General features: G+C 37.2%; 2 protein-coding genes and 1 long non-coding RNA gene across 4 annotated transcripts in view; 1 reads left to right on the forward strand and 2 right to left on the reverse strand.

The window, feature by feature from the left end:
* Positions 1–20,282, reverse strand: part of LOC310734355 (uncharacterized protein) — a 198,600-nt gene that overhangs the window by 155,542 nt on the left and 22,776 nt on the right. The window contains exons 7-21 of the mRNA XM_083556263.1: positions 8,368–8,712; positions 7,908–8,255; positions 7,691–7,795; positions 7,490–7,585; positions 6,229–6,321; positions 4,977–5,051; positions 4,704–4,811; positions 4,202–4,273; positions 3,978–4,091; positions 3,422–3,496; positions 2,090–2,185; positions 1,709–1,792; positions 1,228–1,281; positions 1,056–1,148; positions 824–919 (exon numbers count right to left, since the gene is read on the reverse strand). Coding sequence (XP_083412389.1) covers positions 824–919; positions 1,056–1,148; positions 1,228–1,281; positions 1,709–1,792; positions 2,090–2,185; positions 3,422–3,496; positions 3,978–4,091; positions 4,202–4,273; positions 4,704–4,811; positions 4,977–5,051; positions 6,229–6,321; positions 7,490–7,585; positions 7,691–7,795; positions 7,908–8,255; positions 8,368–8,712 — 1,854 coding nt within the window. The remainder of the gene's footprint in view (positions 1–823; positions 920–1,055; positions 1,149–1,227; positions 1,282–1,708; positions 1,793–2,089; positions 2,186–3,421; positions 3,497–3,977; positions 4,092–4,201; positions 4,274–4,703; positions 4,812–4,976; positions 5,052–6,228; positions 6,322–7,489; positions 7,586–7,690; positions 7,796–7,907; positions 8,256–8,367; positions 8,713–20,282) is intronic.
* Positions 12,862–20,282, forward strand: part of LOC310734363 (7-methylguanosine phosphate-specific 5'-nucleotidase-like) — a 37,758-nt gene continuing 30,337 nt past the window's right edge. The window contains exon 1 of the mRNA XM_083556277.1: positions 12,862–13,038. The gene's annotated coding sequence lies outside the window, so the exon portion shown is untranslated. The remainder of the gene's footprint in view (positions 13,039–20,282) is intronic.
* On the reverse strand, positions 13,033–20,097 carry LOC310734368. Of its 2 annotated transcripts, XR_014536018.1 has the most exons (11): positions 19,967–20,097; positions 19,747–19,825; positions 19,106–19,213; positions 18,838–18,945; positions 18,591–18,665; positions 17,170–17,543; positions 16,775–16,822; positions 16,542–16,634; positions 16,321–16,416; positions 15,420–15,451; positions 15,263–15,273 (listed from the first exon to the last, which is right to left on the reverse strand). It is a non-coding gene; the product is annotated as an uncharacterized lncRNA (long non-coding RNA). The 2 variants fall into 2 exon arrangements; XR_014536017.1 differs by lacking the exons at positions 16,542–16,634; positions 18,591–18,665; positions 18,838–18,945; ... (1 more) ...; positions 19,747–19,825; positions 19,967–20,097 and adding an exon at positions 13,033–13,625 and having other exon boundaries at positions 15,189–15,273; positions 17,170–17,322.

Below are 20,282 nucleotides of genomic sequence, written 5' to 3' on the forward strand. Positions count from 1 at the left end.
ATATCAGATCTAAATCTGTACAAATGAGAGCAGGAATGATCACATGTTCTGTCTAAACAAACTGATACAGAAAAGGAATCTATTTATACGTGTATGAACTCGTCAGCAGTACACACACACCTTTCTCTGTTCTCCTGCCCTGTGTGATGGAACAAATGTGACAGTCAGTTAAATCAATCCAAATCTAATATATTTGTTGTATCATATCATTCTGATGAATCAATGTTTTTATCAGATTAAATGTGTTCAACAAACTAAATAAATGATAAATATTAATAAAGTAGAACTCTGCTCTGAAGTGGTTCACATGTTTTCAGCCATGTGAAGTTTTATTACTGTTAAATAAAATATATCCTTGCACGTCTTAATACATTAACCACATCACCCTCCTTTCTCTCAGGCCTCTTTTCCTTCCCCTTGCCTTTCCTCTCACTGCCCTACACACAGAAATGGGGATCAGTTCCCCTTTAAATGTTCCCTGAATACGACCTGAGCTGATCTGTTGGTGTTACAGAAAATCTGGGCACTGCCATTAGTGAACATTTATAATTAAGGAGTGTAACTTTATCTGCAGCAATGCTGAGGCAGGTGATGGGTGTGAATAAAACTCCCATATTAATTCCTTCTGTCACTGTCAGGGTTCAGTTCTGAAGATCTGATGTTCTTGTTTAAGGTTTAAAATAATGCCAGTTCTGGTAATAATAAAAAATCTATAAAAATTTGTAACAATAATTAAAGAACCTTTTTATTTCTGTAACTGAAGCAACAATAAACAGACCTGCTTGACATCATGTTCTATACCATGTGTAGAGATTATACTTACAGAAAGTGGAGATCTGTAAAGTGAGCCAGCACACAGCAAACACACATTCAGCTGGTATCACAATAACTCGCAGATCCACCGTACGCTGACCGTTTCCTGTTTATAATAAATTAATGATCACTCGTAGCACCATATATCATTAGATGGACAAGTTTCAATAACATTTAATAATTTTAAACTAACATTTATATAGTGCGGAATTTTCTATTATGATTATTAAAATCAGACTCACGTGCTTTTAGGATCAGCTCCACTATTAACGCAGTAATGTTCACAAAAACAACCAGCACTGACCCAACCATGAACACAACCACACTCCATCCAGCTGTAATACAAAGTCATGATGAACAGAGATAAAGAATTTATCTTGACTGAAACATGACAGTAAAGATTTGTGTACTTACAAGGCTGAATCACAGTGTTTTTGGAGTCTGAGTCGGATTCTAGACGTCTGGCATCTGAAGCAAAACCAGTCAGTATCAGTTAGAAACTTTCAGCATGATGTTCATAATCAACACACACACCCCCACCCCCCTCGCTTGACTTAGGAAGTTTCTCTGCCTATTCACTTTGCCATCGTCCGTCGTTCCCCCCGGCACAATCCCTGACCGTTATGATTGTGTACTTTAAAAGAAAATACTTTACTTTAGTTCACGTCAATGTCTCCCAGTGTTTCTGGAGATTTGTTTTCTTAAAGTATAAAAACACAGTGAATTTATATGAGCAGTAACATCTGATCAAACTCTAGTCTGGAACATACAGTATTAGGTGATGTAGATGTAAGATGTATTCGGCAACTGAATCTGCACCCTTTCAACATGACATTCACACCCATACACACTGACATTTTGTTTTGTTTACTGTATATAGTAAAAAGGATTAGACCTGATAATCGCTTTAGACTTGAAAACAGTGTCGTCATGGTCAAGATGTAGAGGAACACAGTCACACAGGTCAATGCATCACGTTCTAAACACATTTAAAATTATTGACAAAACATTTTTAACAATTGTAATAACCACTTTTATTATACATTTACAAATAATTCACTACAAAACTGCAATAAACCACTTTTAAAGCTAAAACACAGTGTGATGCTGGATGATTTCTTCTCTTGGCTTCCTGATGTAACTTTGATCAGAGAGCTTTAGTTCATTAAATAAAACATTTAGAAATTCCTTTGTACATAAAAAATAAAAAATAAAAAGGATCATCCAGTGGAACAGCAACTCCAGTAAACAGTAAAGGAACAGGACTGGTACTTACCGTTCACATCAGTCACTACCACAGAATGGATGTAGATCGACCCTGATGCACTCACAATCTCCAGGATCATCATTATTGATACAATGAGTAAAGAATCTGCAAAAAAACTACAAAATCAATGTTACACATTTGATCCATCACTGCTCTTATTCAGGTTATTAAAATATGCTACACTCTGTACCAGAATCTACCAGACCATCATAATAAATACAGCAAAGTCCCAACAAATCTAGCGTTAAAACTTTGACGGTCCCTTTAATGAATTTATTTATAATCTTGTCCATCGTCATCACTCCCAATGAAATGTCTTTTACTCAATGCCACTGTCTCTAATCCATACAACATCTCAGGTCTCACCACAGTCCTATAAACTTTCCCTTTCACTCTCACAGATCCTCTTCTATCACAAATCACTCCTGCTATCACTCTTCTCCACCCACTCCACCCTGCCTGCACTCTTTTCTTCACTTCTCTAACACACTTTCCATTACTTTGCACTGTTGACCACTTCTCAACCTTCTCCCTACTCTCACCACAAATCACAATATCATCCGCAAGAAACATCATAGTTCATGGAGACTCCTGTCACACCAAGTACCTTTCTAGCTGTCTCCCTTATCACTTCTGAAGTAGTTGGCCATTCATCCAGCACCTCTTCACCACCACCGAACTCCACCATCTTATTCTTCTTTCAGTCCTCACTCTCCTCCTCTTCTTCTTCACCTCCAAAACCATCCTACAGACTAATATCTGATGCTGTCTAGCTACACTGTCCCCTGCCAACACCTTAGAGTCTCCAATCTCCTTCAGGTTGCATCTCCTACATAGCACATAGTCCACCTGTGTGCACCTTCCTTCACTCTTATACGTCACCCAATGATCCTCCTTCTTCTTAAAATACGTGTTCACCACTGCTATTTCCATCCTTTTAGCAAAATCTACCACCATCTGCTCTTCCACATTTCTCTCCTTAAAACCATACCTACCATCACCTCCTCATCACCTCTGTTCTCTTCACCTACATGTCCATTAAAGTCTGCCCCAATCACCAATCTTTTTTTTTCTTCTACCACTTTATCTAACTCCAGAACTTTTCTCTCACAATGATAACATTTATCATCACTCCATTCTCCTACACCATTTCTCTTTCTATCCATGGTAAAACAGTGTGATCCCACCCCCTATGCTCCTCACCTCACTCCCTTTCCTCTTGGTCTCCTGAACACACATGTCCAACGTTCTTAACTCCATCATATCAGCTACCTCTCTCCCTTTACCAGTCATAGTGCCAACATTTAAACCCACTCTAATCTAAGTGTATTATATACTTACTCAGACATTTGCAATTAGTTTGTAAAAAGAAAAACCATCCTGCCAATGATGGAAATAGCACCATAGTCAGGCTTTCTGAAAAACAGACCGTTAATTACGTCAAAATAAAGATTTTCTTGTGAAGATTAAATTTGAAGTTAAATATATTATTTGTGATTGTAATGATACTGAAGAAGATCCTGTAAACATGCTCAAGACTTCACATACACAACTAAAACTGCACTTTTGTGGGATTAAACTTAATTTTGGGTGGTAAATTACTTAGTAGATCTGGATAATGAAGCATCAAAAAATATGAAAAGTTTATAGATTTTAAAATATCTACAATTTAATAGGTTTTAGATTGAAATGAAAACATTTCATGTAGTTTAAAAACCATGACGTTGCTTATTATTCATTCATTCAGAATACACACACACACACACACACACACACACACACAAATACACACACAGAATAAACATAGGACAAGAAAGGCTTGAAAAAAATGGTAAATTGTTTAATGAAATTTACACATCAATCAACATGAGGCATTACCTGAAAAAGCTGCACTTACCTAAAGAACGAATTACAAATATCATAGTAATGAAAAATATCCGCAGTATATTGCCGTATTCTGTAGTTATGTAACTACTGTGTGTTACTTTTCGGAGAATCTTTCTAAAGTACGCTGCATTGAAAATAAAAGATTAAAAAAGGTTAATTCAGTCTTCAGTCGGTCTTAAAAATAAATAAAAGCATATAAATGGTATTTATATTTCAGGATTTTATGATAGTTACCCAAACATCTCAAATCGGTAGCTAGTGTTTTACACACAAGTGCCCTTATTCCAGTGTAAGGACCCTCTGTAACTGTGATGTAATAATAGAAACATATGATTACATTTACATTTGAATCAATACAGGACTGAATTATTCACTTGTTTAGAAGTTAATAAATCGTTTAATTATTTTACATACTGTACTGTGTAAAGACCTTCTGTAACAAATATTATAAAGAATGAAATGAAAATAAAGAATGCTAAAAAAAAAAAAAGCACTTATAAAAAGCATTAAAGAATAATGAGCTTTAAGAATGCCTGCTAGAGATTGTTTTATAAGAAATGAGATTTGATTATCCAATCAAGGACAAAAAAAATGGATAATTATATTATGGCTGGTTAAAATTTTTCAATATTTAAAGAAATATTGCATTTAGTACATTATATATACCCATAACTCACTCACAAAGACACAATAAAAAAAGTTATTTAATATATAAATAAAAAAGCTGAACTCTTACCTACAACAATAACATGCCAAAAAATCAGAAATAACCACATTAGCAAAGCCATCAGAATCAGCGCTTTCCCTGTACCGTCTGTTGTATTCCAAACCTGCACAATAATATCTAGACAACACAGAAAAATGTTAGTCAATATTACACAAATACATACAGTGCTTTATATACAACAAAATAAAAATATTCTCAAATGTATCTTACTTTTCTCTTTATATATTTATTAAAATAATGGTTTCCAGGACGTAATGGAGTAACTGTTTAATGTACACTCACGGTGATAAGCGACAACAGTCATCACAACATATTGTAGAGGAACTGCCAAATTATTCATTAAATGGCGAACATCACCTGCAATATAATGATGGTGTGTAGTGATTAGATCAGTGTTTCCTAAATCTCACATATAGTTAATTATTTTATTCATTCCCAGCTCCAAAAAAAACTAAATCAATAAAACACTACACTGGAGGAGAGCTGGTAATAAACTGCTAATTTAACACATGATGACTGAGTGCAGTAGCAAAATGCAAAAGGTGGACCTGGGACTGGTATCAAACTGGAAGAAATTATACTAAAATTATTTAAATAGATTTTCTTTGATTGACCTATTGACCAAGTATAAACTGAATTCTAAAAAAGTCTGTAAATTTATTTAAATAAAAACTAAACATATGTAACAAATGTATTTGTATTCAGATCATTTGTAGCAACTTTTGGAAGAAAAAAGGTCTGAATAAACTGGTGAAACTACTTGGCCTCAATTCTAAACATTATGTCTGAAGGAAATCAGGCACTGCTCATCACCTGAAAAAAAAACCATCTCAAGATGCTGTGCTGTGGGGAGTTTTTCTGGTCAGGGTTGAGGGAAAGCTGAATGGACAAATGTACAGAGATCTCAAAAAAATTGTTCCACAGAACTTAGGACTTCAGACTGGGCCAAAGGTTCACCTTCCTTCATGACAACAACCCTAAGCATATAGCCAAGACAACACAGGAGTGTCTTTGGGACAACACATATAAATGAATGTCTTTGAGTGCCCTGACCTGAACCATATTGAACATCATGAACAATCCAGGAGTGCAAAGCTTGTTGCATCTAACCCAAAAAAAGTTCAGGCTGCAATTTCTGCCAAAAGAAGCTTCAACTAATACGTATGTGCTTGTGATGTTTTAGTTTTTTTTTTTTTTATTCTATAATTCTGTTTTCACTTTGTCCTTTTAGATTAATGATAAAAAATGTTTAATGTAGTATCAGGTTGCAACATTACAACATTGGGGGGGGGGGGGAGTTTGAATATTTTCCAAATGCACTGTATATATACATGTATATCTACTATATATGTGAATAATCTGGTGGTTGTACATTGTCTAATGACTAAAGTTTAAATGATAAAGAATTCATATTATACCAATTAGTTTTTTCATTATAAAAGCACAATTTATAATTTACATTATTATATACTCAATAATTACTAAACATTTTCACTGTTCATTGATTTTCACACAATTGACCATTAAATCTTACCTTGAAGTGATTTCAAATGGACAGCAATCCAAAATAAAAAAATGATCCTAACAAAATTAAGTGAAGAACAAGTTGCTGCTTCAGTTAAAAACCCTGAAAAAAATGAGATTTTAATTACTCAATTACTTAATTACGTACTTTAATTAATGAAGTGCAGTCAATAATAATAGTGCAGGTATCCTCTTGTGCTCCACAAGACTCACAAAATAGTGCTAAACCTATAAAACCTCAAGGTCAAGTACATGGTCATTCCCCCATTTGAGAGGGATCACAAACCTGTGTCATGTTTCTAGAAGACTGCAACAAAGGAGTACTTCAGCTGATGCAGGGGCGTAGATTACGTGGGGGACGCGGGGGGGACGCACTTTTTATAAAAAGTTAATTCATCCCCCTCACTTTTTTACTGGAGGAAAAAAAACCAGGTAACACTACACATTTCATCCCCCCCACTTTTAAAATGATGGCTACGCCCCTGAGCTGATGCTCCGGTGGCCCTACATCAAATTTAGCAAAACGGTCCACAGAATGGTGACGAGGCACTAATGCTTTTTGAGCAGGCAGTTGAAGTGAAAGGTTGGCTGGAATCATTGAGGGCATGCCGCCTCTTTCGGAAACACTTAAGGGAAGCTCAGTTTGCAGACCAACAACTACTTGATAACAACCTGCTTAAGTTCCTGAAAATAACATGGGCTATTCTGTAGCAGGTTCTACTTGATGTTCTGTTTGCATTTGTCTGACAGCATTTGGACACATACTAAAGGTAGCTGCTGTCAGAGGAATGCAATGTAGTAAATCTTATAGTGATAAAGCAATTTGTTGCCTAACTACTGGTGGGGACAGCAGAATGGGGTCATTGCCACTGTCCAGCATCGTTGGAAGAGGCAGTCTAGTTGGTTGGGGATCACTTCCCTCCTTTCCATGAATCTGTTTATCTCCCCCACAGGCGAGTGATCCCAGCATCACAGGTATATGGTGTTTCCATGACCAATGCCATGTGATGAAGGTGGAGGCATTACGGCAACTCCATTCGATCTGAGACATATACTGGGTGCTGGTGGATATCCAAGGATGTTCATAATACACTTTGGTGAATTCAGGCTGTTTGGTGAATTCACCAAAGTCTGTCAATACACATTTGTGGATCAAGTGCTGATGTATGTGCTGCAGAATAATAAGTGTGGCAGCCATTTTGCTAAATCATGTGAATAATGTGATAATTACAGTTAAAGTAAACAGTGTAACTGTTAAAAACAATACTTACCCTCAGTAACACCCCAAAGGATGAAGACAATGGACATCATGATATTAGGACAAAGTACATGTGCACACTGTATAACTTGGGCTCTTCTGCTGTTATCTACAAAAAAAAACAAAAAAAAAAAACCAAGAAGATGATTTTTATGAAGTTTACTTTATTAAGTTGAAATGAATTCTAAAGTGATAGAAAGAAGCCCAGACTCACCATTATTTTGAAAAGATGTATAAGAGAAGTAGCCTAGGATAAATGATCCAATTACAAACCCAATTATACAAAAAACTAAAATCCCAATATGCATAGAGGAAAAACCTGCATGGGACAAACACCAGAGTTATTAAACCACAACAATACTGTAATATATAAGAGTAGTGAATGCTCTACAACATCTTTACCTGTTTAGTGTCCATACAAAACAACTTACCGAGCTGCTGCACCTCCACTGTTGTGTTATCTGATAAATCCCCAGAAAATGCTAAACATATATAAAGCCCTTTGTCTTCAATTCTGACATCCTTCAGTCTCATTGAGAAGTTTCCTTTGTTTCTGTCTGCAGTGCTGAAGAATTCTACTCTGCCCTTAAATCTCTCATGTGTTGATTCTGTCTGGATCATACCATTTTGGTAGAGCAGAACTAAGAGATCTTCATCCTTTTTCCATGAAACCTCTTCTATCTTTTCTGATGGTATATGTGAGTCTACAGAGCAGTTCAGAGTGATTTCTTCACTCGCATACGCAGATATGATGTGGGCTCCAGACACAATCAAGCGCTCTGAAACGAGAATTGTTTTATATAGATTTTACATAAATTCATTCTTTTTTTATATCATGTATTTTTTTTTTACAGAATATTATTCAAATCTTTTGGAAAAACAAATACCAACCAATCTCCATTATTTTAATCAGAGTTTCATCAGAGTGCTGGTTTGTGTGAATGACACACTTATAAACTCCTGCATCTTCCCGAGTCACATTTGTAAGCAGTAGAGAGAAGTTTCCATGAGCAACCTCCTCAGAGAAGAAATGAGCTCTTTCATGATAACGCCGGTTCTGAGACTCTGGTCGACTTTCTCCATTCTGCCACAAGTGCACTAGAGATCCAGAGTCATTTCTTTTCCACTCCACTTCCAGATCTTCCATTGGTAGAGGAGTTTCTACAAAACAGGGCAACATCACTGAGTCTCCCAGCTGGACAGTGAGAGAACCAATTGGACCCTGGACATGGAAACCTAAAGAGAATAAAAACAATGTTAAAATAATGTTGACCTGATATGTGAAATGCCATTCAATTATCATGTCTTAAGTTTCTACATTTCTTAGGGTTTCCCCCTTGTAGTTTGTGTAGCCAGAATTGGGATCTCCTCCACAGGTGCTGTGGCCTCCTTTTACACACGTGGTTTTCGAATAGCCGCTGTCCGTTCAGCACTATGGTGGCAGTCATGTTCAGAGCATGTTTCCTGTGGGTGTGTTATCTGTTACTAGAGTAAAGTATCTTTTGGCTAGGTAGTATGCAGTTCCCCTATGGGCCATTCGATTGCTAGGGCTTCTTGCTCTTGTTCTTAGTGTGGCTCACTTCCTTTTGACCAGTGATAAATTTTGGCTGTTCCTATCTGTCCTGTGAGAGCGTGGCACCCAGCCTAGTCTCTGAAGCGTTATGTGGACGATATGTATGGATATGTACAGTGTGTGTGTATGTATGAGTGGGTTGGGGTGGGGTGAGGCTTGGTTGGTGCATCTGCCCCCAGCTGTGTTTTAGCTGGTGATCCTCTTTTTGTTCTTCAGGCTAGGGTAATGGTAGTCCTTGTTTCCCGTAAGGCCTAGTGGGGGAGCAACTTAATTTTACCCTGGCCATAGACATATGGGTCAGGATCATGGCGTTCATGGCGCAGCCCGCTAACCATGGCCTTTCTTTTTTTATTTTTTGCTAGTTAGCTAGTGGCTCTGGTGCAGAGGTCATGTGCTCATCTTGTGGTGGGTTTTGGCTGGGAGGTTTTTTTTGTTCTTCCCAGTCCCAGTTTCCGCCCAGGTGTCAGGACTGGGGGCCTTTTGTACCTCTGGGGAACCCAGTCCTTCTTCCCTATTTTCAGGGTGGCCTTAGTGCTCTCAGGTTCCACTAACATTTCTTTTGGGTACTTCGGGGCCTACACACTGACCATCTTTGGATTCACCGTGGTTAAGAACTACAGGACTTTGTCCATTGCCACTTTCTCCACTAACTCTGCCACAGACTGCTTTTCTGGTTGCACCCATCTCTTGGTAGTCCTCAGCAGACCATCTGTGTCCAGGGTGTCTTGCCAGGATCCATTGAAAAAGGCCCCAACATGCCAGGATCTCCTCTATCATGGTGTCATAATCATCTGCCTCTTTCTCAAAAAGGCTGTAATATGCTACTTGTGCTTCACCATATAGAAATGGAGCGACAAGTTTCTTACCATTCTTGCTTTGGCCAGTACTCAAGTGTCGCAATGCACTCGCACATGTGTAAGACATCTTTGTGAGCAGGTGCTGTGGTTCCTGGCTGGGTCCAACGACTAACTCCTGTTATCCCCTGTTGATTAGTCTTCAAGATTTGTTGCAACATAGGATTCATGTTTTTAGAGTTTAAAGGATGGGTTCTGGTCTGTGTACATGTCTACATTCTCCAACAGTGTAGCGCTTCGCAACTGCGTTTGTCTGTCCACAACACTGGAGTTGAACCACCGCTGTCTGTTCAGCACCGTGCCGGCAGTCATGTTTAGAGCATTTTTCCTGTAGTGGGTGTGTGCCAGCATACTGTCGTCATACTAAAAACAGTGTTTGACATGACCAACAGAGAGACACTCAGGTCTACAAATTCCTACCTCATATGCCCACTTTTACTATTTTGCACTATTTGTATTCATTAAGAAATGTTGCACAGTGTATAGTTTCTGTACAATGCCTGTAAAGATTTTCCTTTTGTTTCTATCACCAAACTAAGTAATGTAACAGTATGAAGATTTGACCAGACAGATATGTAAATGTACAGATATTCCACTTTATTTTCAGTGAAAAATCCTCCCTTAGCACAAATAACAGTTTGGACAGTTTGTCAGCTGAAATACCAAAAGTTCAGCTGAAATACTTTGCCGTACCTCTTGTAAAACTTGCCAGAGGTGTTTTTTACTAGTTGGATATTTCTTTCAGACCTTGTGATCCAGTTCATTACAGGGCAGTTCAATCTGACCTGTACCACACTCTGTAGTTTTACTTATTGAACCTATGCTATAAGACACCCTCAATTGATTTAACATAATTTATTTAATTTAATGAATTGTAGCAATTAAACATTTATTTTTCTTCACTGATTCGGACTGATTGGAAATTTTAGAGACAAACTATTATTCACACTTCCTCAATTATGTTAAAGTTGACGCACTGGGAAAAAAATCCTTTTCACTTGGATGAGATCCTACACTGCCTTTTAGCTCCATAGAACAGTGTATTCAAGGTGCTCTACCAAACACAAACATGGTTAACATTACCGTTACAGAAGATCACCAACAGCAGCAGATGAAACCAGAGCAGTACAGCATCCTCCATGTCTGCCAGAGGGAATACTTTCACTTTCATTTTTCACATCAGGTGACCAACAACGAATATTTCCTCCTACAAACATCATCTACTGTCAAATGTTTAAACAACTTTTTAAAGATATATTTCATAGACTTAATATATATTTTGTAATTTATAATTGTCCTGAAATGGGATTTTCCTCACTCTGCTTGTACAGAATATTTTTTTTTTTTAAGAATTATGATTAATCAGGAAAATATTAAATGATATCTAAAGCAGAGTAGTGATGGGGGTTTCAAATTCCTACAGGATTTAATTAGAATAAACCTTAAACTGCATTCAATGTGACATCACTTACATGCAGTGTGTGTGTGTGTGTGTGTGTGTGTGTGTGTGTGTTCACGCAAGTTTCCTTTTTTATTGGGGTTTAAACCTGCAGGAATATCATTTAGATGTTTGTCAAAACTCTTACAGTTCTGTGTTTATCGCCATGACAACAGCTTTTACCTGGGTCCTGGATTACTACACACAAATCTCATCAATCACTACTACACTAATGTAAAGTGACAGTTTTACAGAGATTCCTATACCTGATACTGTTTGCCAGCAGTGGTGGACGAAGTTCACAAAGCATGTATTTGAGTTAAAGTAGAGATTTGCTCTGTAAAATATGATTTAAATAAAAGTAAAAGTGTCCCTTTAAACTTTCACTTGAGTAAAAGTACAAAGGTATTTGAGTTTCAAATGTACTTAAGTATCCAAAGTACTATGATTTATTATGACTATAATGTTCCTGTTATCATTTTTGTCATAAGACTCTTTGCTTTATTACCTCAGTTGATATGAAAAGACTTTAATGTGACTCTCAGCACACTGATCTATTAATAGAATGATATTAATGACTCAAACACTGATTTCTATTACAATTATGAGTATCAAAAAAGTTTTTTTTTAAACAAAACCACGTGTGTTGTGGTGAGTTCGAGTCTGGAGTTTCGTCATCATTTATTCCTCTCTAAATGTTTTGCTTGATGTTGAACTATTGCTGAACTGTATGTTGGTGATCAGTAGATACAACAAGGCCAATAAAAACACTTGCATTTCTCTCTGTAACACGAGAGACAAAACCCATAACATTTTCCCAACAGTACTAAATTTCTGTCCAGAATGAATGACTTCCTGTACACGAAGTCAGATATCCGTTATAGCCATCTATTTTTGATGAAAGAAGTGCATTGGGGAAATACTGAAGCAGGAATTACAAAATATCCTTTCTGTTCAGAATAAAGCAAAAAATCAGTGTTAGAAGCTCTGCTGAGAGAAAGCATAAGGATGAGGTTTTATTCAGATAAAACTGAAAAAAATAAAATAATCACTAACAGTTGTAGTCAGAAAAAAAAGGTCCCCTGGTAGTCTAGTGGTTAAGATGCAGCGCTCTCACCGCTGCGACCCGGGTTCGATCCCCAGTCAGGGAACCATCCCCAGCCACTCTCAGTGCCGGTCCCAAGCCCGGATAAATTGGGGAGGGTTGCGTTAGGAAGGGCATCCAGCGTAAAACATGTGCCAAATCAAACGTGCGGAGGATCCGCTGTGGCGACCCCTAACGGGAGAAGCCGAAAGAAAGTTTTAGTTGTAGTCAGAAAAAAAACATACATGTCTAACATATGTCTATTAAATGTTTTTATATGAAGTAATTTTTATTTTTTTTATATATATAAAGTATTTTTCTTTTTTAAATAAAGTAAATGTTTCTCTGAACAGAACATAACACACATATGGAAATATAAAAAAATCACCAGCATTTCAATAAGATTAACTGAGGATTTGATTTACAGTTCAATCAAATATCATCCTCAGCCAGGCAGGGAGGCAGAAAGACATCCTCAGCCGGGCAGGGAGGCAGCAAGACGTCCCTCAGCCGGGCAGGGAAGCAGAAAGACGTCCGCAGCCAGGAAGGGAGGCAGAAAGACGTCCTTAGCCGGGCAAGGAGGCAGAAAGACATCCTCAGCCGTGCAGCGAGGGTGAGCAATGAGCAACCTTTATAGTTCCACCAGAATGGAAGCCCTCTTCCATACATCTCCTTCAGGTGGTGCTTAATGTCAGCCCTAGCCAGTAGTTGTTTAATGCTCAGGTTTGTGTCTTCATTGTGACATGGACAATCAGACATGACATCAGATAAGCAGCATCAATCTGGGAAGGGGTTATAAGGCCATTGATGAACTAGTTTAAATTCACCAAATTACACTAAGAAGGACCATCCCAGGAAATTCAGTCCAAGGTTCAGACCAATTAATACCCAAAGATATAAAGAAAAACCCAAGAGCTACATATGACATGTGACCTACAGAATTTCGTGAAGCATGGTGGTGGAGGGATGATGATTTGGGCTTGTTTATCTGAACTGAAGGAGGGTGTATTTTCTTTGTCCTTGTCAGAAGTCAGGTCTTTTAATGCAGAGGGTTGCATAGACAAATCAACTGATAGTTGATTAGTGGGTGTATGAGGATGTCAGATGGTAAGAAATTAAAGTAAATGTGCATTGACAATCTTTTTGTTTGTGATCGAGGATTGAACATCAGTCAGGATCTGCTTCAGGACAACATTTTTGCTTAAAAGCAAGAAAAGAAATTAATGATAATCATATTTTGTAATAAGATGTTTCATAAATTACACCGTCTTTATTATTAATGTATGTTGGGATAATATTTTAGGTTTTGGCCAACAATGTATATCATCTTCTTTTTCTTCTTTCGGCTTCTCCCATTAGGGGTCACCCCAGCGTATCATACGTCTCCATACCCCCCTGTGCTCTACATCTGCAACAAATCAACTACCTGCCTGTCTTTCCTCATCACATCCATAAACCCCCTCCTTGGTCTTTCTCCTTCCTGGCGGCTCCATTCTCAGCATTCTCCTACTGATATACCTCATGTCCCTCCTCTGCACATGTCCAAACCATCTCAATCTCGCCTCCCTCACCTTGTCTCCAAAACGTCCTACATGCGCTGTCCCTCTAAAAAAACTCATTTCTAATCCTGTCCATCGTCGACACTCCCAACGAAAACCTTAACATCTTCAGCTCTGCTACCTCCAGCTCCACCTCCTGATTTTTACTCAATGCCACTGTCTCTAATCCATACAACATTGCAGGTCTCACCACAGTCCTATAAACTTTCCCTTTCACTCTCACAGATAATCTATCACAAATTACTCCACCCACTCCACCCTGCCTGCCTGCACTCTTTTCTTCACTTCTCTAACACACTCTCCATTACTTTGCACTGTTGACCCCAGGTACTCTGGAGAAGGTGAACTCCTCCACCTTCTCCACCTCTTCTCCCTGCAACCGCACCCCTCCACTGCCCTCCCTCTCATTCACACACATGTACTCTGTCTTACTCCTACTGAATACCATTCTCCTTCTTTCCAGCCTGTACCTCCACCTCTCCAGGCTCTTTTCCACCTGCTCCCTACTCTCATTACAAATCACAATATCATCCACAAACATCATAGTCCACGGAGACTCCTGTCTGACCTTGTCCGTCAACCTGTCCAACACCACTGCAAACAGGAAAGGGCTCAGACCCGATACTTGATGCAGTCCAACCTCTACCTTGAACCAGTCTGTCGTTCCTACTGCACACTTCACTGCTGTCACACTGTCTTGCACCATACATGTCCTGCACCACCCTCACATACTTCTCTGACACACCAGACTTCCTCATACAATACCACAACTCCTCTCTCCACCCTGTCGTATGCTTTTTCTAAATCCACAAACACAAAATGCAACTCTTTCTGACCTTCTCTATACTTCTCCATCAAAATTCTCAAAACAAATAATGCGTCTGTGGTGCTCTTTCTCGGCATAAAACCATACTGTTGCTCACAGATGGTCACCTCTTCTCTTAGCCTGGCTTCCACTACTCTTTCCCATAACTTCATGGTGTGACGGATCAACTTTATTTAGTGCAGGTCTGCACATCTCCCTTATTCTTAATTCTGATTTGTGATCCGCATATTTGATTTGGCACATGTTTTACGCAGGATTCCTAACGCAACCCTCCCCATTTATCCGGGTTTGTATAACCTGTGCATTAATTTTAACAATTAGTACTGTATTTATAGAAATAATTAGAATGAACATTAAATAATGTGTGGCGCAACTTACTTGTCAACACCTTGAGGAACGAGGTACAGGAGTCCACTTCTGGAGGTCCGTGTTAATGTTCATGATTGAGTGGAGTTGTTGAGCACTGTGTTTAATGTGAGATGGGTTTTTTAGGAACTGCTGATTTGTCTCAGAAAATTTGTCAAAACTACAAAAAAGGTAAAGAAGATAAAAATATTATTCATTCCATGTTTAATATAAGTTCAAGTTTAATATAACAGTGATACTCACCCTCTGTGTCACATTCATTTCCCTGTTCTTCCCTGTGTGATAGGAAGAAATGTGAATTTTTTAGAATCTGCACAACTACAAAACAGGTCCAGCTATAATTTGAGTGTAGTTTTAGAGTCACAGACATACATTTGTCTCAGTTTAGTGGAACTTACAATCCGATAATTGTGGTTATAATTGCAATAGGAAAATAAATATTGATTTGACAGCACTTAGTTCATCTCTGATGGTATGGAGAGCATTAATGCCTGTGGAATGGGCAGCTTGTACATTTGGAAAGGAGCCATCAATGCTGAACACTATATACAGGTTTTAGAGCAACAAATGATTCCATCCGGAAAACATTTTTTCAGGGAAGGTCTTGCATATTTAAGCATTTTTGCTAACTGCATGTATCTATTACAATAGCATGATTTCATAGTAGAAGAGTCGGGGTGCTGAACTGACCTGCCTGCAGTCTAGACCTTTCACCATTTGAAAAATCATGAAATGAAATACCCAACAAATGCCCTGAACTGTTGAGCAGCTAGAATCCTGTATCAGACACACATGGGACAACATTCCTCTCCCAAAACTTCAGCAACTGATCACCTCAGCTTTTTGACTTGACTTGATTCAGTTCCCAGATGTATACGGACAAAAGACGTAATGCTACACAGTGCTAAACATGACCCTGTCCTAACTTTTTTAAACGTGTTGCAGCCATCAAATTCAAAACGACCTTTAATTTTTTTTCATTCTTAGTTTAAACATTTGATAGGTTTTTTGTTTTATTGTGAATAGAATGTGAGCCTACATTTTTATTTGCATTTAACACAGTGTGCCAGCTGTTTTGAAATTGGGATTGTACACAGCTCTACATCAGATCATATACCATGTCATGTCTGGAGATTATACTTACAGAAAACAGAAATCTGTAAAGCGAGCCAGCAAGCGGCAAAGACACATTCAGTTGGTATTAGAATAACTTGCAGGTCCACTGTATGTTGACCACTTCCTGTTAATAATATATAAACGATAGTTTCATATGTATATATCTTTTATATGAACACCATTGTCAGTAATTTCACACTAACAAATTATTCAATTATAAATGTTTTATTATTAAAATCACAGACTCACGTGCTTTTAGGATCAGCGCAACTAATAATGCGGCAGCGTTCGCTAAAACAACCAGCACTTAACCAATCACGAACACAACCACACTCCATACAGCTGTAATACAAACTCATGATGATCAGAGAAAATAGGAACTTTCCCTTCCCACAGAGTTTGTTCTTATAAATAGAGAATAGATATGTTTTATCTCTGACGTATCCTGATTGAAACATGACAGTAAAGATTTGAATACATACCCGGCAGTGTCACGGTGTTTCTGGACTCAGATTCTGGATGTCTGGTAACTAAAGGAAAACGAATCACACTTATACACATTGACACCAAATTCCCAGCTCACTAACTCAATAAAATACTCCTCACTTCTGATGAATATCTTCATGCATGATAACACTTTTTATATACATCGTATATAAACAGAATTCCATGAATTTTGTACATTTTTACTATGCAAAGATTCTAGGTCCTTATTGGAATGTAAGCAGATGTGAGAACTGGACCATCACTGCTTTGTACAGAAGGTCAGATTAGATTAGATGGCAGTCAGATGGATTCGATCGAGTTAGAATTTAGAATACTACGAATCTTTGACCTTCAGGTGGATATTTTAGTTAAAAAAAATATATATATGTACCTGTGATATTATGTAGACTTGCAAACATTATAATGACAGTCAGGATGTGGAGGAAAACAGTAATCCAGGTTAGGTCACGCTCTACAAAAAGAAAAAGAAAAAAAATGACACAAGCAAATTCATGACTCTCTTTTTACCTGAATTAACAACTTACATTATCCATAAAACTGTAATAAATAATGTTCTGTTCAGTAAAACAATTAGAACTTCATTTGTACATGAAACCATGACAGGATCCTCCAGTGGAACAGTAATGGAACAGGACTGGTACTTGCCTTTTATATTGGTCACAAGGTCATAATGGATGTAGATTGAACCTGATACACTCATAATCTCCAGGATCAACAACACTGATACAAAGTGTAATACTGGAACTGTAAAAAAAAAAAAAAGAAAATAATTATATTCCTTAAAACTTTTGAAGTTAGAATTTTACTACACAATTAATATATTCCATCGAAAACAACATGGAACATCTGGACATTTATAGATTTGTTTGGTCAATAAGAATCTTCAGTAGTTACATTACAGAGATTGTTGTATAGAAACAAAAGGAACATGCATTTGTCTCTCAAAAACCATAAAACACACTTTTCACACTTCACAGACAAAATTTGTGTCCACATTTGTAACTGTTAAACTTTTTAAAAGCAGTTTCAATAAATAAAATCATACAGATCAGTTCCTGTTTAAACATGAACATTTCCGAGCACAAAAATAAAAACCTTCTGGTTTTTCTGTACTTCATTTTATTGTTTTTACTTCATTGTATTCCGGACCAACACCCAAAATCTGTATGCGATTTTTGTGTTTTATGAGTAAAATTTTGTAATCAGTTAGTTGTTAACAGTGTATAGATGTTATAGATCGGTGGTCCCCAAACGAATTAATGTCGGATAATATTTTCACGGACCGGCCTTTAAGGTGTAGCGTAGCGGATATATACAACAAATTAAAATGATACAACCATAAAAACTGGTATTTTCTAAATATAATAATAAATGTGAATCCACTGTGTTGTTTGTTCATTTTGCTCTCTTGGGGGTTTGAATTTAGTGGTAATGTATTATGTGTTAGCGGCTGGAGTTTATTTAAGAAGGTAGTGGATGGAGGATGTGACCGAGGCATCATGACCTGCATCAAGAGTCATAGACAGATGTGGAGGAGAGAATCCGGTCATTTTCCAAAATAAATCATCGTTCAGAATCAGATCATAAATAAAACAGAAATAGTAAGTTATGTATTCTTTCTGTGGGGCCGATACCCAATTGACCCACGGACCAGTGCTGGTCCACAGCCAGGGGGTTGGAGACCACTGATCTGCAGATCACATCACACGTAATCGGTAAAATTGTGTACATTTTTGATCAGCAAAAATTATTTATAAAACATCTGAAATCAATATTTCATGATCTACTTACTGGGGCATTTGAAATTAACACAAACTTTAAAACAAATGATTGCCAGCAATGGAAAGAGTAGCACAGGCAAATGATCTGAAAAACAAAAGAAGGTGAATTATGTTCATACAGCACTTTCGCATCAGAAGGTTCCGTTTTCAGCTGAAATTATTATTAGTTAAAATAGATGTTTTAAATAAAAGATGTGTAGGAAAATATAATGAAATGCACACAATTAAATACGACCTCATGCTAAAGTTATGCTTACTCAGCTGAAAACTACACGTCCATATAATCGCACATCGCAGAAAATTGCTGATTTCTGTGTTTATGTAACTCTGATCTGTTACTTTTTGGAGATTCCTTCTATAGCAGACTGTAATGAGAAATAAAGGATTATTGCAATGACCAGAACAGAAATAAAAGCACGAGTGGTATTTATATTTCCAGAAACAAAAAGTATTGTTTTATATCTAAATCTTCTTCTGTAAGATCTTAACAGCTACAAATAAAAGCATAAAATATTAAACACTTACCCACAGCAACGGCATGCAGAGAGAGCAAAAGTGACCCCAGGAACAGAACTGTCAGAACCAGCACTTTTCATATATTATCTCTTTTATTCCAGAGGTCCACAATAATAGCTAGAAAACAAACAAAAAAATCAACGTATATTACACAAATCGATGCAGTGCTTTTATATACAAATACATCAAAAGATTTTGCTTGGAGAAATGCAAATATTATAAACATGAAAAGGAAGTAAATAATGCAATACAGTTTCGGCTTTAAGTTTTACATCAACTGCAGCAAACAGCCGTAATTATTAATAATCTTAAGGCTTGTTTATTATGGGTTCAACTGAAACTGGATAAAAAAAGAAAGTAAGACAGAAAGACATTCCAACTACTTGTTTTCTATTAGCTCATTGATTCACAATCCCATATGGAGGGGATTCTATTTTTATATATATATATATATATATATATATATATATATATATATATATATATATATATATATATATATATATATAATTATAGAGAACAGAGTGGACAACTCCATACAGTCTGAGAACTTCAGAACCCTTCTGAATTCTGTATAGAGCTGTGTGAACTTTCACTTTATTTAAGTATGAAATAAGACGGTAATGCTGTAATGTTTAACGTATACTTACGACTATAAGCGACAACAGTTATCACAATATATTGTAGTAGAACTAGGAGCCAAACGATCCATTACTTCATGGACATAATCTGCAATATAACAGGTGCCATGATAAAGAAGTAATCAGTTTAATATTATATATATATATATATACACACACACACACACACACACACACACACACACAGCTCTATTAGTTCTTTTCAAGTGACCGCTCATTTATTTCCTACCTTCAACAGATTTCAGATGGACTGCAATCCAAAATAGGAACAGGATCCTAACAAAATTAAGTGCTGAACAAGTTGCTGCTTCAGTTAAAATCCCTGGAGGAAAAATCAGATCATTCATTAAAATACGCCACAGAACTGTTACTATAGTTACTATTACTGCTTATTATTACTTTTAACAATTGACCTGCGATGTTGTATGGATTAGAGACAGTGGCATTGAGTAAAAGACAGGAGGTGGAGCTGGAGGTAGCAGAGCTGAAGATGTTAAGGTTTTCGTTGGGAGTGACGAGGATGGACAAGATTAGAAATGAGTTTA

Source organism: Silurus aristotelis (genome assembly GCF_946808225.1).
Source record: "Silurus aristotelis genome assembly, chromosome: 12".
NCBI classification, from domain to species: domain Eukaryota; kingdom Metazoa; phylum Chordata; class Actinopteri; order Siluriformes; family Siluridae; genus Silurus; species Silurus aristotelis.